Source organism: Corvus moneduloides, chromosome 5 (genome assembly GCF_009650955.1).
Source record: "Corvus moneduloides isolate bCorMon1 chromosome 5, bCorMon1.pri, whole genome shotgun sequence".
NCBI lineage: Eukaryota > Metazoa > Chordata > Aves > Passeriformes > Corvidae > Corvus > Corvus moneduloides.
In genome coordinates, this window is record NC_045480.1 from 60931596 (window position 1) to 60949880 (window position 18285).

General features: G+C 40.7%; 1 protein-coding gene across 9 annotated transcripts in view; it reads right to left on the reverse strand.

Moving 5' to 3' along the window:
• The window catches only part of WDFY3 (WD repeat and FYVE domain containing 3), a 154220-nt gene that overhangs the window by 99739 nt on the left and 36196 nt on the right, over window positions 1–18285 (reverse strand). For all 9 annotated transcript variants that reach the window (XM_032110494.1, XM_032110495.1, XM_032110502.1 and 6 more), the window contains one exon: window positions 3417–3627. In XM_032110494.1, the coding sequence (XP_031966385.1) occupies window positions 3417–3596 (180 nt within the window). In that variant the 5' untranslated portion in view covers window positions 3597–3627. The remainder of the gene's footprint in view (window positions 1–3416; window positions 3628–18285) is intronic.

The following is an 18285-nucleotide window of genomic DNA, read 5'->3' on the forward strand; positions in this document are numbered from 1 at the left end:
AGAGAAAAGTTGTGTCAGAATTTGAGAGTGAACCAAGATTTACCATATCTGCCACTGAAAAATCTCTTCCAAGACTCTCTAGAAAATGAGATTTTTTCTTGTACTATTTTTTATTCCAATCAGAGTTTGCCTTGCTATGACCTGAAGAGCTACTAAGCTAGCAGGATTGTTCCAAAACAAGCTGTACCATCAAGAGTTGACACTCCAGAAGACATAAAACTAGATAAGCCGAGGAAGCCACAGCAGATTGTATATGCAAACATCAAAAGAAGAAGGCGGGATTAACCAGGAATCTAAAAAGGTAAACTGTGAAAGTAGCAATAGAGGGCATCACAACTGCTCAGCCTCTTGAACACAGGAAAGCCAGAGTGTATTTACATGAAATGCAAGGAAAAAATCCCCCTATAACAGTGACAGGATGAGACCTGACTGATCAAGAAAAATCAGGTTTTTTTGGGTCACACTATCCCAGTTCATCGATGACTGATAATAGTTATCAAGGTCTGCAAGAAAGGAAGTGAAAGAGCAGAAACAACACCTGCTTTCCTCAATATGCCAAGCTATGATCCAGATTTTAGAGATTGAAAACTGAAGCGACAACATCTGGCAACAGCCTGTATTTGTGGCATGAAGGACAGCTCCATGAAGCTCACAAGCTCAGAGCAGGTAGAGCTCGAAGGACAGTGATGTTAAAACTAAACTAGGAAACTGATGGAGGTGAAAAAAAGAGGAAAGAGGAAGAAAACAACCAGAACTAGGACTGAAAAATAAAACATCTGGCAAACACATAGGAATGTGCTTTCAGCATCAAGTTCGCTTCAGTAAAGAAGGATACAAAAGAGTCTCTAGCACTCAGAGAAAAGAGCCCATAAACAAAACTAGATGGATTCTGTAAAGAATAGAAAAGAGACATGGGGAACCTGGGGAAGGAAAAGCTACTATAAACAAGAAGAAAACTGAGGAAAAGTTTCTGAGATGCATTCACACAAATAGAAATCACAGAAACCATCATCTCTTCAAGAATGCAAATGGTACCCAAGATTACTTAGACAAGAGCTGATTTTGATGAAGTAACAACAAAATTTGGGGCTACTGATTTAGTTTTCAGAATGCTTCAACACATGAGCTGAATGAAGAACAGTGAGAACAAGTGGTGCAAAGACAAGAAGTAACTTCAACTAGACTTCACCAGAGTCCAGAGGAGGGGCTGAGAATTAGGACAAAGCCAGCAAGTGGCGTAAAGGGGGGGGGTGGGGAGGGGGAATTGTATTAAGGAAGGAAACAGGAAAAGAGAAAAGGCAGAAACAACTGAGAGATTAAAACTGGTCTTTTTCATCTCAGCAGTATAATCAAAGTCTTTCCTTAGACTACTGTACGTGCGTCGCTACACTAGTTCTACTTAAACGCAGCAATATCACCAACTGCAATTTCTATAGATATAATGTTACTGCCAGTAGTTACCACAAAGGCTAAGAAAAAATTCTTCTCCACCTGCAGATCAGAGTTAAGTGCTGAAGAAGCTCAAGTGGGGGCATTCTACTTTCCAGAAGCATCAGCCTCATGTAACCACCAGAGGGAGATTTCTAAGCATAACTGCATCAAAATAACCTTCATGGGCTCAAAGCAAGATTAAGATTCCACTGTGCTAATTTGTAATAACAAATCAAGAAAGTCCGTAACTAAAAGGCATATAATCCAAGGAGATAAATTAAAAAGGAGGTATATGAACTGAGCTTACTTTTCCCAAACTCACACAACAGGTTACCAGCAGAAATAAGACCTAAGGCAACAGAATGGTATTCAAGTGATCCATCCACTAAAGCACACTACCCAGTCAACCGAAAATCCTAGTAATCCTATGTTCTGACTAGGATTAATTTTCTACACAGCACTGTTGTAGTTTAACCCTAACTGGCAGCTAAGCACCACACCTGCTCATTGCTCTCAGGTGGAATAGGGCAGAGAAACAGCAGGGTAAAAGGCAGAAAACCCATGAGTTGAGATAAAGATGCTTGGGAAAGCAAAAGCCACGCAAGCCAGCAAAGCAAAACAAGGAATTCATTCACTGCTTTCCATGGGCAAGCAGGTGCTCAGCCATCTCCAGGAGAGCAGGGCCCCATCATGAATAACAGTGACTTGGGAAGACAAATCACTTTGAACACCCCTCCACCTCCTTCTCCCCCGTTTTATATGCTGAGCCTGACACCATATGTATCCACTGGGTCAGCTGGGGTCACTGTGTCCCCTCCCAGTTCCATGTGCACTCCTAGCCTCTTCACTGGTGGGGTGGGGTGAGGAGCAGAAAGGCTTTGGCTCTGTGTAAGCCCTGCTCAGCAACAAAAAAAAAATCCCCATATTTTTCAGGATTATTTCCAGCACAAATCCAAAACATAGCCCACACTAGATACTATACAGAAAATTAACTCTATCCCAGCCAAAACCAGCACAAGCATGCAAGCAGCTCAGTGTCTAACATCTTCATAAGCCATACTTTCAACAAAACATCAGTTTAGTTTTTGCATTAATCCAGTTCTCTGTGGTAGCATATACAAGCACAAATCCATCACCCAAGAACAACTTCAGGAGCAAGAGTTTAGGTCACAGCAGGGGAAAAAAAAAGAAAGCTAGATAGATCTGTACCTACTGGTCTTTCAAGACCCTAAAACTACCATCAGAATTATTATTCACAATAACCTGACAGTGTAACTGAGTGATATAAGACATTATGATTTAGTTCCTATTAATTCCAGTGACAGTTGCCATAGTTCTGCCTCCAAACAAAATCTTGTTGCCTGAGTACAACAGAGTAGTGAAATATGAATGCCACTGTAAAAGTGACTATTATATCTTCCCTACAGATTGCTTGTTCAAAATCTCCCTTGTCCACGAAGGGGGATTCAGACTCAATACACAGTAAAAAGCCTATAAGGGTGATGAGAATATAGAAAATATATCACATGAGGAGGTTAAAACTGTTCAGCTCATGTAGCCTAGCAAAACCAAGTTGACAGGACACATTATGATTATTATGTCTAAATATGCATCAGTACAATAAACGCAAAGAAGGGAGAAGAGCTATTTAGACTCAAGGACAGCGCTGTCACACAAAAAAAGTGGGCATAAACTTGCTACCAAAGTTTAGGTTGGAAATCAGATGACTAATAACAGTGAGCACTGCAGAAAAGCTGTCAGCCTACGCGCATCTGTGGATTGCACTTGAGAAAAAGTGGTAAGAAAAGGGAATCTCCAAAGGTAAGTTTATCCCCTAACACAACACTGTGCAAGAAGAAAGGGAAAACTGAAAGGATGGCAATGGGAGAAAATCCGTTGCGCTAGAACCAAAAAGTCTTGGGAATACAAAATATGAGCAGACAATTCAAATAAAGAAAACACCTCTTGCAAATTGCCCAGCTTACCCTGTTGAATACTGGTAACATCATGTAAAGTTTTTCTTCCTGCTCTTTCTGGGTCATGTGCCTTGGAGGATGACAGAGCTCCGTGAAGAGGCGCCGCAGATGCATCAGGCCCAGCGCGTTGTCCTGGGGGCTGCACTCTTCCTGCCGGGGCCGGCCCATGATCCTCTTCACCATATTCATCTTGGCTGACTTCTGGAAGCTCCCTTGTATCCTGCTCAGAAAGGAAAATGAACTTGCTGAGTACAGGAGATTGAGGCATTATTCCATCAAAGCCTTTAAATACACAGCACCCTCTCTCACAATAAGTACCACACTGCAGTTAAGAGCATTAGCTAATTTTATATGCTAGGCATTGATTAGGACGTGCCTGGAGGATTTAAAGCCAACAACTTGAAAGAGAAAAACATCCGATATTTTCCAACTTTAGAAAGCACGGCTGGCCCTGCTTTGAACACTGCAAAATGCTCTGGTATATTTTTTTGGACGAGTTTTACAATCCTTTGGTGCACATCCCACAGCATTTACAACAGTGTTATCTACATAACGCAAAGTATTCTCAAATTAATTCCAGAATAAAAACAGTACTTTAAAATCTAATCACACAACACCTTCAAACTCTCTCAGACATTGGCTTTATCATACAGAGACAAGCATAGATTTTCTCCTGACTTCTCTATGGCAAAGACACAAAGCTATTCAATGGAGCTATCGTTCATCTCACACCTCAGCTATTGGCTCTGCAGAATAACACCTCAGTCTTCCAGCAGTGAGACTGAAGTCTAAGAGGCAGGACCTTGCACAAGAGGTGTGAGGGTCAGAGCAGATAAATCTGTAAAACAGATGTAGCCAACTGGACACTGCAGCAAAAAGGACTATTCTCACAACCATATTCAAGTTAGGGAAGGAGTAAAGGGGAATACAGGGGAAACAGTTTCAGCTGTGATACAAAGTAAAGACCACTAATAATTAAATGCACCACAGAATTGTAATGCCTACATCTCACTGCTTAAATGCAGTTGAAAAATCAAAGGTCAGTAATAGCTATAAAAATCATTCAAGAGTAGAAAATGCCTTGTAGCAAGAAACTTAAAGAACTTGTTTAAATTATCAAAAGCAGAGGTTACCATGAAGGGTCAATTAATAAAAGGAGAAGTGATGATTCCAAAGGTGCTGTAATTAGAGTAACGAAGGGAAAGTAGACATTACTGAAGAACTCCAACCCAAAGATTAAGTTGTGATGAAAGACACTAGCTGGATGCTAAAGCCAGGAAAATAACATCAATAACAAACTGGAGCTATACTTGTAAAAGTGAAGGCAATTAACTACTAATAAGAAACATCAATAAAGAAATATTCTCTCTCTAACCCAAGAAAGAGATACCTTTCTGGAACATGTTCACCATAAAGTATTTTACTAACACACAGTAAAACATTTGGAACTAATGCCAATGAGCATTTTGGTACCATGCAAAAAATAATTCATGAAATGAGAAGTCATCAAGAAAGCTAAGTTACAAACCAGCATCTGTCAGTACATGCTGGAAATGTGTACTGGCTTTTCACAACTAAAGAAAAATTAGATAGAATTGGATGTTGTCTTTTAGCATATCAACCCTAAGAAATAACACAGGTAAGACTTAGAATCAGCATTAATCATGCAGCTAAAAATAAAACAACACAGTTTCCTCCAAAAACCTGTAGCTTTTCCCAAACTCCTCAGTTTGGGAATGCTTCTCTTGCTGTAACAGGTAAACTAACAAAATATCAAATCTGAGCTCAAAGACCCAAACCTCCACTGCCTAAGCAGCAGGAAAAAAGTCTGTATCTTCTTTTTCATAAAATCTTTTAAAGACAGTATTTTAAATTTCGTTTTATGATTCACAAGATGCTGAGAACTTTATATTCCCACCCACAATGCATACTGTCATCAAATCCACAACTGCTGTGGACTTTCGCTAGTGTGGCAAATTTTTATTTTAAATCCTATTGTTTTATTCATCCTAAGCATACACCTAAAACAGAAATTTACACTGGTTCAGCCACACACTTGTAGTTATAGATCTGACAATTTTTGTATAGTCAGAGAAGTCCAAATAAATGTTACACACTATCTTCCTAGTGTACAGGAGCCTACTAGGATGCCCTTTCACAGCTGTGATTTATTTACCTCCACTGGGGCAGTTAACCCAAAGCAGAGAACAATTAAAATAGTCCTCACTTCCCTAACAGTCATGGTCCCTCCTGTCTACTCCCCACTACAAGCATGTATTCAACCTCGATGTAAAAGACTGGGCAGAGAGGAGAGGAGAAAGGATGCAACATACTATAAATAACATCCCAATTAATTACTTCTTTTTTTCTTTTTTTTTTTTCAGAAGTAACCAAATTCCAGAGCAGATACTACTTCTGGAATTATTCCAGACTTGTCTCCGACTGTGTTTCTCTCCTATTAGAAAAAATGCTAGCGTGGGTTCCATGCAATGCCATCTGAAATATATTGTACATGAAAGCTGAAAGAATTTCTGTGATTTATTTTTGCTTGTCCAAATCCAGTGATATTTTCCCTGATTATCACAGCACAGATTATCTATAGGAAGAGAGCTGTGGGCTCTGGGACCTCCAGCATTAGACCCAAATCTTAGATATGTGAAAGTGAACAGTGAAAGAACAGTGTTATATTGCTACTTTGTCCTGTATAAATAGTTTGACTGAGGTTTTCTTTGTTTAGGCTTAGGCCTGCAAAAGAGAAAGTAGTATACCTAAACCTTCTACCATAAACAACAAAGCATCTAGAAGAAAGGGTCTTCCTATTCTAATAAGTGAAAGCATCTGCACAATCCTCAGTCAGTTGCAACCATCACATGTGACTTGAATTCATTGTTAAAACCTGGCAGACTCCTTAATGCTAAAAATGAAAAGATTCCAGTATTTTCAGTAACAGTCACTTCACCGGTTCACAACTGCTTGTTTATAGCACATGACAATCAAGCACCCTGCTCAGCAATTAAGAGAAGCAAACCCAAAAGTTAGGGAACACCTGTCTTGTAACTGGTTGTAGAGCTTGAATTTGGCCTGGCTCTGCACATGCATTGCAGTAGAGTCTTAAATTGCACACTCACTTCCTACAGTCCCCAAAGAGCCTCCTGACTCTCTCAGCAGATGCTTCATGAGCAGCTGGGCAGTATTTTGTTACTTCATCCCTCTGAGCATGATGCTACACCTTGGTTCTGCAACCTCAACTGAAAGGCTGCTCTGCACACCCAGCAGCGCATTTCCTCAGGGATTCTTCTGTCCCACTCAGCCCTGCCAGATCAGAATGCATCACACCTAATAAACCAACTTCCTTTCACAGATCTGCCCCACAGCACAGGCACGGCAACAGCCTCACTATACACACAACGAACACACACACACCCTCCCTTAAGCTAAAATTGATGATGTCTAGTAATGTGGTATCTATTTGAGGATACTTTGCAGAGCAGCTAATCCTCCCATCTTGTAATGCTTGAATCTTTCTGCTCGCTTGCATTGTGTCCCTTAGAGACCAGCTGATGTCCTTCTCCTCTCTGCTTGTGATCTGAGAGCTAAGCACCCAGTACACAAAGGATGCAATTAGAGGGCAGCTCCAAAAACCTCAAAAGAGGAGTTTTGTGGAAGGCAAGGACAGAAACCTATGCTCAGCACAGGAGGCTCCTCCCTGCCTCGCATTCCCTCTTCTGGCATGTACATCCCGCTGCTGCCCCACATTCTTTACTACACAGCCCTGATGAGTTTCTTCCCCAGCAGGTCCAAGCAGGCACACTCTTCATAGGGAACCTGTGAGTTGCACATTTCAGCTGCTGGGTGTTTGGCTTCTTTAAGCCGAGGAAGAAGTTAGAAGTTATTCTGAAAAAGCAAACAAAGCAATTGGAATTTCTGTGATGCAGCCCCACTGTGACAGGCATGTGGTTTACCAGGAGGGTTGAAGCAGTTCAACCCATTGTACCCACCTTCTGCTACTAGAGCTAAAAATGTGAATTAATGGCAGTTGCAGAGCATCATGCTCTGTATGGACCAAAACTAAAACAAGACACTTGATGAGCGGATTACAAACGTGCACAATAAAACCACTGCTCTTGTAACAAACATTATGGTTTTCTCTTAGTGGTAGAAGCAGAAGAATCTCCCTGTGAGGAGAAATGAAGCAAGCAGTGAAAGCACAGTATAAGCATCCTCACTTTAAAAACAGTCCTTTGTTTTTTTCCACAGGCTGTCAAATGGCTGCCCATTTCCCTGTGAGCATAGGCCAGGCTGACCCATTTGAGCAGCTCTGATATAAAGCCATTCACTGAAGTTCTTCAATTTTCTGTTAAATTTATATGGGAATCCCACAAGATGAACCTATGAGATTCCCCAGAAGTTTCACAGGAGTTAGTGTAAGAGGTAACTTCTATCCTTCAAAACATTTTCAAGTGATTTTTACTGTTAGTGGAAGATGTCGGAAAAATGATCATAAATTACGTAAGAGAAAATACCAACAACTTACAAAGCTCAAAGACAGACACTGCAAGAAAAACAAAACACACACACACACAATCATTAACATGGTATGATAATGTATGGGTAATACTACTGGAGCTATCAAAACATTTGTGAAGAAAAAAAACTAGACAGACAGAAGCTGCATGAGACACACTCATTTTCACAATAGCTATTACAGGTCCGAGCTGTGCATCTAGTTCCAAAAGGATGTTATTTAAATAAGCAGCTAGGTAATTATCTGCTTAGTAATTACAGTCACAAGTGTTTCTCCAGGCACTATACTGGTATTACATCAGCAGCTTAGCAGTGAAACAGGAATCAACTTCTTTCTTTGCAGATTATAATGGGACACCAATACACACCTTCACCCCAACTACCTCAGGAAAATGAAATTTAAGTCTTCTTGCTATAATGAATCACAGAAGTCCATTAGGATCAGTAAATTCCATACCTGCCAGTTCCCTCCCTACTAGGTCTGTTATTTCCTTCCTGCATTTCAGATGCCCTACCCATGTAGTTAATACTAACATTCTGAAGATGATCACCAATATGCACTATTCAAAAGGACATTGTCTGGCCTTCAAAGGAAACAATAAAGAGCTGTTACTGGCTAGATACACATCCATTTGTGCTTAGAACTGAGCAGGAATAAAAAATTCTCTTTGTAGACAAAAACATCAGCAGGAGGGGAAGCGAGAAACACAACTACTTCCTCCCATTCCCTTCCCCCCCACCAGTCCTGCCACCAAACACAAAACAACTACTCACACACAAAGAAAATGATGCACAAGCAAGCTGTGTGGCTGAAAAGGATGGCATGAGCTCTCCCTGACAGATTCAACTGGCACACACGCATTTGGGGAATGTTGCCCGGTCCCTGTAAGACAGGGCCTGAAGCAAATTCCATGTGCTGCCCCAGTAATAACAGTGCCTATTCCCATACCATGATTTCCTCTTGTTAAACAGCCAGTAATCTGGCTGAGACAGGAACTATTTCGTTGAGAAATCCCCCCAACAAGAAAACACCATCAACTCCCACCCCGCCTTTGTATTGCTAAGTATCATTAAGGAAGCTAAGGAAGGTGTGCTGGCAAGGATTTGCAAGGTCAAACTATTATTTCAAGGACATGACTTTTGTGTGTATGGTTGGGTTTTTTTCTCCTTTGCGCTGAAACAATTCAAAACTTATCTCGAGGAATCTTATGTTACCATCTAAAAACTTAATCTTGACTTTTTTAGGAGAGTGCAGAGGCCTACCTAATACAGGTCTCTTTCTACAGGTTGAAGAGCTGCTTACAGAGATGTCTCAGTTCACAGGGTAGGATCCAAACCTGAGAATTCAATGCAGCTATTTTTTGCTTTAACACCTTCTAAGAAGAAGAAAAAAAAAGCTTTGCTATCCTGATTCAGGACATGTTTTTCCTGTTCTCTGAACTCCTGTCAGATGACAATTAAAGATACAATTCCTCATTATTTGCAATATTAGAAATGCTATTCTTACACTCAATCTGACCTTAATGCCTTGAAATCTCTGCAAACACAAATTCCTAATGCTTCAACAAATATGAAGAACTTTAGTAACTGCTTATTGAGAAAGATAAAGATATAAAACATGGACTATCAGTCTTCTTCCATTTCCCACAAATTATTCATGATAATGATACATAATAGCAAGTGCTGATAGAGTAGATTTCCTGTGGTTTGTACCCTCCTGAAGGTTAATGTTTTATGTTCCGTGTAAAAGGACAACAATTAAGTAACAGTGATACTTTTGACCTATGATGCAGGGATGGAGGAGAGTTGTCTTGCTAAAGACTAATAATGCACATATTCTTACTTAATAATAACTTAAATGAAAATGACCTTTAGTTATATCAACCTTTTGCACTTCATTTCATTCAAATAAGAAAATAAAGTACTGCTTTTGACTTCTGCAAATAGCTATTCTTCTCCTGACTTACTATGTAGAACTTGTTATCTAGAAGATAACTCTGTCACTGTGTTTTCTAATGCTTTAATTATTAACCACATTTCCCAAAATTACTTACAGTATTATACCAAAATATTCCCAGGCTACGAATACTCTTTCTGCCACCTCCAAAAAATAAAGTAAACCAAAGTATTAAATCCTACCCCAGCTGAAAATAGTGTGTAGTACTTCTCCACACCACGGCTCAAGTTGCATCACTTTTCTTCGTTTCTATTTCCGCGCAAGAAAAGCACAGACAACTTCAATACCTCAAGTGCAGTCCCACCATCCAGACTACCCTTGGGACTGGAGAGCCTGCTTCAACATCATTGTTTGGAACAATAGCACAGAACACAGGATACCTGGCATGACGGACTACCCATGCACACATGGAGGCAAAGGATGTGACTGCAATCATTGCTCACAGACATCTGGGGATGGTGTACAAAACTCACACCTTGATGAAACAGAAAGGAGCTACAAGTTACTTTTACAGAGAGTAAAGATGAGACAGTGCACAAGGAAGCAAATGTGTGCCTCCTTTTCCTACGAGGAACAAAACTGTCCACACTGCATCTAGAATGTGATTTTTGGCTGGATGATGATAATTTCACTTCCTACATCTTTATTTAGCACTCATTATGATGTGTCACCACCATGAACCCAATTCTCAGTACTGTTTTTCTTTAAGGAAGCCTTTAACAAGATTTAAGGACTTCCATTTTCTCAGCTCAGTAATAAACTAATAAACGAGCTAAGGAATTGCAAATGCCAAAAAAGCTCAAATACAGGCTATTTAGACTGGCCACACACATTCATGTAAGGTGTCTGCCTCTCTACACTTTACTCCATGTCTTTTTCAACTAAAATGAAAAGATGAATTCTTATTTTGTCTTAAACTATCACACACAATCCTGAGAACCAAAAGGTAAACCTGCTGTTGTAAGCATTTGAATAGGTACATCCACCACTTGTTTAAAAGCAGCTTTTGAAAAAGATTGGGGAACTGAATGAGTAATTCTGACTTTTCAGAAGCCAAATGGCATGTAGCAAATACTGCATCAACATCCAATTAGGAGGAGCAGAAAACCTCATCTTTGAGGTATCTGTGACATCTCTTCGCAAAAAAAGATCAAGAAATACCATCCAACCCTAAGGCTACCTGAAATCTGTATTTGACTGCTGGGCTCTATACACCTTCACCTCTGAATTTCAATGCAAAGTCTTAAACCACCCCATCTGCATATAAATACAGATCTCATCTCCAAAAACAAGTTTGGGTTTGCTAGCCATCAAAGAAGCTGGAAATTCCGTACCTCAAACTGTTCTTGCTCCATGGTACCTGCTTAGGTTGGAGAAAAAAGGCAACATTTATATCAGAAAAAGGTTTTCAATAATTTGTAGAAGGCAGAAATATATTGCCATTTCAGGGCTGAGGACCAAACAAAACACTTTATGTGTAAAAGAAACCTTTCTGCTTTACAAGATGAGGAATAGCCATTCCAGAAAATAAATCAATCTTGCCATATTTCATTACCCCTAATCATTGGTTACAGTGAAGATCAAAGTACTGGGCTCTATATAGGTATTATGCTAGAAAGGAGACACCTGCATTAGCACCTTCAGGTGGTTCATTCATAGACATCCAGGCTCCAAGAAACCATTTGGCCCAAGCTTGTGCAATCATACCACTAAGGCATTTTTTCCACTCCTCTGACCTGTTCCAGAGTGGTCTCAAAGCCACCAATCCAGCTCTGACTGCCACAAAGTCTGGACATACAATTCCTCCTCAACTCAAGGAATGCAAAGGACCTTTTTTACCAGAGAAATATGCTAACTGAAGAGACAAAAATATGTGTAACACAAAAATCCCAACAGGCAGAAGCAAAGTCCAACTTGGCTGAAGCAGACACAAAACACGACAAAAATAGAGACATTTCTCCACCAACATGTATTTTTGGAACACTTATTTATAGAAAAATGATGCCTTGTAAGTTAACAGGTTTTGGACTGAGGGAACAGAAATTCTGTTCTTCAGTGTAACCAGTATGAATACGTTATAAACACAGCAGATTACTTTTGGAACCTAAAATTTGTCAGATTAGTGTTAATCTGGAACTTTGTAACTGAACATTTGAGGTGGGAATGATCCCCACTCACACCTGCTGGTTGGCAAGACAGCAGATAAGCAAACTCCTATTATCCTGCAAACCTCAATACTGCTATAAACACTGAAAAACACGTGGAGGAAAAGTAAGCACTGAAACATCATTCTGGTTTTGAACATATGCTGGAAGAGTTGAAACATCTCAGAAACATTTGCACCTCAGCAAAATCATCTGAAATAGAGGAATCAGTCAGAACATCTTACCGGAAGCTTATAAACCAACCAACCTATGCAGCATCAGGAAAAATATGCAGAATACCATGAAGATAGGTAACAACTGGTTAAAAAACTCAAACCAAAACAGAGCAGACTATTTGCTTCCTCAATATTCTTGGAGAGCAAATTCTAATTGAATTCTTGATGTGTTCCATGGTAAAATATCTTGAGCATCTTTGAATGCTGGTTTTCTTGTTTAGTTTTTGTTTTGTTTTCAAAAGGCCTAAATAAACTGATTTGCATTAACTGGACAAGCAGAATACTAGTTACAGCACATAGGGAATAGAGCAGAACTGAAATTTTGCTTGACGACCTGAACTGCATGGCAATGACTAAAACATGCAATTCAGGAGAGAAAATTCTGCTAAGAAGCCCCTGAAAAACAGAAAAGGGGCGAGAGGACCGGGAGGGAAGGAGGAGGGGGAGGGGGGGGGAGAGGGGGACACACACACAGAAAAACAAAAAGGCAAAATAATCTGGGATCTGAAGAGACAAGCATGTGCTTGGTTGGCATGCAGACATCAACAAATACATAGGAATAAAAACACTGTTCTGGAGAGTGGCTCTTGCATTCGAAGTAAACAAGCAAAGCAAAAAAGCCTTCTGAGAAAAGTTATTGCATCCGAATCAATAATGAAACAATGAGCCACCACCATGAATGGGGAAGAGTGCTTTGGTCTACTCACCTTTCCAAGTAATGGAGAGTGGGAGGGTGTGGTGGAGAAGATGGGGAAGAAAACCAGCGAAACTGGAACAGGAGAGAGCCTGTACATCCTCATAGCAAGGCCATGCAGGAAGCAAAGGAGCCCCAAACAGGACATGCTTGGTAACAACAATAGTGATCATATTTAGCTAAAAAAGCCACCGTATTTTTTTAACAGGAACACAGTATTACGCAAAGCAGGCCCCCATTTGTGGTGCTGGCGGTAGTGGGTTTTCTTCCCAACAGCAATCTAAAGCCTGAACTTCCTCCAGCCATGTAAACCAGCCATTTATGCACCCAAAAGAAAACATTTCTTCTGCCTTTAGGAAATTTGCATATGAAGGGACAGTAAGTAGAAGCCCATTACCTGTGAAACTTGTCTCCATAGAGCCGCCCTTGTTTCTAACAACACAGATAAGAAAAACAACAAAATTATCCTACCAGCATGTTTGTCTGATGTAATAAAATTCCTCTCTCTGCCACCATTGAGGCAGAAAGATTGCAACAAAAACAGCAGCATATCTGCATTTAAATCAGCATTAAACCCTCGTCACAAATGCTTGTTTATTCCCAAAACAATAGAAAGTAAATAAGGGTGAATAATCCCAATGTTTTAACCTGCATGTTCAAAGTATTCCTAAGTGCAAAACAAAATAAAACAGCCCAAGACCTTATAATTAGCAATTCAGTCCAGAGATGAGTGGAAAAGCAGCAGAAATTCTTGCATACATGTCTCTACTGCCTGAAACTAGGATGGTCCAAAGACATCCACTGAGCTCCACCAGAATCAAGTTCTGCACATCATACAGGCACAGAACCAAAGGACCACTGAGGCTTGAAAAGACCCTTAAGATCATCAAGTCCAACCTCTAACCCAGCACTGCCAAGTCCTCCACTGAACCATGTTCCCAATCTACACATCTTTTAAATACCTCCAGGGACGGTGACTGGAGCAGCCTCCTCTCTGGGCAGCCTCTTCCACTCCTGCGAAGAACTTTTTCCTAATACCCAATCGAAACCTTCCCTGACACAACTTGAGGCCATTTGATGGCTGGGGCCAATGGGATCCTGGGGTGCATCCAGCAGCTTGGGGGAGGTGATCCTGCCCCTCTACTCAGCCCTAGTGAGGCCACATCCGGAGTGCTATGTTCAGTTCTGCGCTCCTTAGGACAAGAAAGACAAGAAGCTACTGGAGAGGGTCCAGTGGAGGGACACAAAAATGATGAGGGGTCTGGATCACCTCTCTCATGAGGAGGGTCTGCAAAAGCTGGGCCTGTTCCGTCTGGAGAAGAGAAGACTGAAGGGGATCTCATTAATGCACACAAATATCACAAACGTGGGTGCCCAGAGGATGGTGCCAGACTCTCTTTGGCAGTGCTCAGTGACAGAATGAGGAGCAATGGCCATAAGCTAAAACACAAGAAGTTCCACCTCAACAAGAGGAAGAACTTCACACTGAGGGTGGCAGAGCCCTGGAACAGCTGCCCAGGGAGGTTGTGGACTCTCCTCTCTGGAGACATTCCAACCCCACCTGGACATGTTCCTGTGCCACTTGCTCTTGGCCACCCTGCCTTGGCAGGGGGGTTGGATTGGATGATCTCCAGAGGTGCCTTTCAAGCCCAGCAATTCTGTGATTTCCTCTCATCCTGTTACTTCTTACCTGGGACAAGAGACTGACCTGTACCTCACTAGCACCTCCTTTCAGGTAGTTGCAGAGAGCAGTAAGGTCCTCCCCAAGCCTCTTTTTCCCAAGGCTAAGCAACCCCACTTCCCGCAGTTGCTCCTCTTAAGAGGCAACACCACTGGGAAAATCAGTAAAGATTCCTATGTTTTGTGTAACTAAGCAAGTATTGTAACAATGGGAGAAAAGTACTGTCTTTTCTCCCCACCTTCCCTCTCTTCTGCTTCTCCTTCCCCTAACCCCTCTCTGTTGGGTGGCAGAAGATCCTCTGGGGATGACAGTAACAAATTTCAGATAAAAGCAACTCAACCCCTCTCAGTCTCATCTTCAGGCTTCAAACACCTGAGAATTGCAGGCAGAGCTAGATTACATCTTGGGCTCCCAGCCTGGTTTTGGATACAGCTCCACCAGACTGCACATGGAAACACCTCCCAGGAGCCTCAGATGGAGCAAAGAGTAAAGACAAAATAGCAGATTGTGAATCTTTCCTTACAGAAAACAGCTCTAGCTCCCCGGTAACACAAAAGACTGCTGCTCCCAGAACACTGGGTATAGTCTATCCTGCAGAGAAAACCTGGGACAGATCCAAGGCAGGACAGAGCTGTTTGGGTTTAGAAGTAGCCCATCAGAGCTGCAAGGTTTCCATCCCCAGCAGTGAATGTGTCAGATAAAGGATTTAATAGGAAAAAATAAAAGAGGGTAAAGAAAAGACAAAACACTCCCCATAAAATAAACACTTAACAAGAAAAAACACAAACCTACAAAGCAGACTAGAAATGCAGACTTTTAAAGCAATATTAATTACTCAAGTGAATGCATTCTTGCAGTTCTCCAGTGAAAATTTTCTTCAATGGCACACTTATTAAATGACCGAAGTGGGTGTAGATACTCTTGTATATTAAAGTTGGTGTCTTTCATAAAGGGGCGAAGAGGCAACATTTTAGAAAATGCATATTTATTTTGCTTATTTTTGATTGCCAATGAAGGGGTTGGTATATTTACTATTTACTGTAACTACTTTCAAAACTATTTTTGTTTGTCTCTTCATTACTCATGTTCTAGCCCTGCTTGGCAATAGTACCAAAATAAAAGCTATATTTCACAGTGAATAAATGATTTCTCGACACCAGTTTGCAGTGTACTACAAGATTAAATAGGACAGCTGGAAATGCCCCCAAAAGTGAGTTTCTCTTATTCAAAGGGAAAAAAATGAAGCCTATAGCACTCAAGAGACAGGGAAAATACTACCTTAATGCTATTTTCTCCAACTTTGTTAGATTTCTTAGAACATGTGTAACATAACTTGGTAACAAGGTTGATTCACAGCACAACCACTGCACTCAAGGCTCATATTAGCTGTATTTTGAAAACTACCCATGTGACAAACTAAAATCAATTATTTTCTTCCTTAGCCAGAATGATAAATGTAAACTACCTACTTTTGACTTATTTCTCTAGAGCCAGCATCCTAAACACAGGAAATTATGCACAGGTACATTATTCACATTATTCAAAAATATTACTAGATTTTGACTAAATCTCTGCTCAATCTCAGCTTTGGTACAGTTTTTCCTATAACAGCAAGTCTGACGACAAGCGGTACAATATCACATGCGCTAGTTGTGGAATTAAATGTTAGTCTAGGGGGGGGAAGCGTCACACAAAAAAGTAAGAGTAGCTGGGATTCATTTAGGTCTCATCCCACCTTGAATTCTTGAAGTTCAGTGCAAGCACCTTAGTTTCAAAGTCCTCCCCTTGTAAGGTACTAGAGATAGGAGACAAGCTCCTGTGCCTCCAAGGCACTGCTAGCCCTTGGTTAGTAAACATCCCTGTGGCAGTCAGGCGGCTCTCCCGAGCTTTGCGCGGACAGCCCCGACTGTACCAGCGCCCAGGTGGGTGTGGCTGTGAGCGAGGAGCAGCTGCTCCCTCCCGGTGGGCTGGGACACCAAGGGAAGGGATCCCTCCTTGCATCCACAGGCCGCAGTAACTGATACAGCTGCTTCACAAAGAATAAATCAAAATCACACTAGTGCCAGATCAAGATGAAAAAGTGTGTGCTCGAGCAAAAAGACATCTGGTCGGCAGCACAATCACTGCAAAGGAGAATGATGTATCATGGCTTACAAATTAATTTGCAAGATGACATTTTCCTGCTTCTCTTATCTCACAGGAAAGTAAGTATGTTTCAATTCTGGTTACAATAGAACTAATTATTCTCCGGAAAAAAATAAAGGACAAGAGACACTCCTTACTAGAACCTAGATCAGATGCAATGTGGATTTTCTTCCTTAACTTTTTTGCTTTTCAGGGTTTGTTGTTTTGTTGTGGTTTTTTTAACACTGCTTACTATTCTAGCTTGCAATGCTACTTTCATGCACAGCACCATACAGTCTAGAACTGCCAGGTGTTTTGTTTCAATAATAACAACTATTCAGAAGTGGTAGTATTTTCCAAAGAAATCCATTATGTTATCCAAACTTGCATGTTATGTCTCACCACTATACTTGCCTCTTTTCCTAGTAAAAACCAAGAGTACAGAAAACAAATTAGGATTGAAGCTGCAGTTCTCTAAAAAGAATTCTCCCAGAATGATGCTCAAATGACCACAGTGGACACTGCTTTTTAACTAAATTTATCCCTGAAAAGAGCTTGAACAACCACATAGTAAAAGCACAACTACTGACATGGAGTTTATTCACGTTTTTCCCTTGGATTCACCTACACATACACACAATACACTAAGGAAAATGGACTTCCTTACTGGAGGAAAAAACATCAGGAAGAAAACAAAAAAAAAGACAGTAATTGTCTATCAAATGCACTGTAATGTCATTTACAGCTACAGAAATCACTGGGCAGTTATTTAATGCAAGTCCTGGCTTCTGCAGTGCATCTGTGAAAGTGTATGGGCTCATCTAGATAATCTGCACTGTGTTTGGCTGTTTCTGGATGCAAAGAACCTGGGGACAGAACTTGCTCCCCAAGGAGAGAAAACAAGGTTTTTTTCAGTGCTACTCCTTTTCTCTGGTTTTGTGTCTCTTTTCAGCTTTGACAGTAAGCAGCGCACAGAATGAGGATAATTACTCTTGTTTATTTTTAAGACAAACACAATGCAATAAACAGAGTGAAACCCCGCAATATGTTGACAAACAAAGGCACATGAAAGAATTAGGTAAATAAATGCTCAATACTAGGATTTAATTGCAACAATACTATCACAGCAAAGGCTTCTTCTCTTATACATCCATATATTCCTTCACAATTTTATCATTCATTTCTTTTTTTAATTTGATTTTACTTCTCTGTCTTCTCCTAAGGTGACCTTTTAGCAACACTAAAGAAGAAGAGCAAACAGTACTTTTAATATACTCTCACTGCAACACAGGCAGGTGGTAGCCCCTGTCTGCACTACTATTTCCTCACTTACAAAAATTGCTGCACATCAGTTTCATCTCCCAGCACTTTGAGCAGTTATTCCTGCATCTACAGGAATGTGCCTTTGAGATTTCTCCCAGGCAGCTTCTTGAAATAAAAATTAAACAAGGGAAAGCTCTAAAACTAGGTTTACTGTGCCTCCAGTTTGTTTCAATTCATGGGACTTAAAACTCTTTC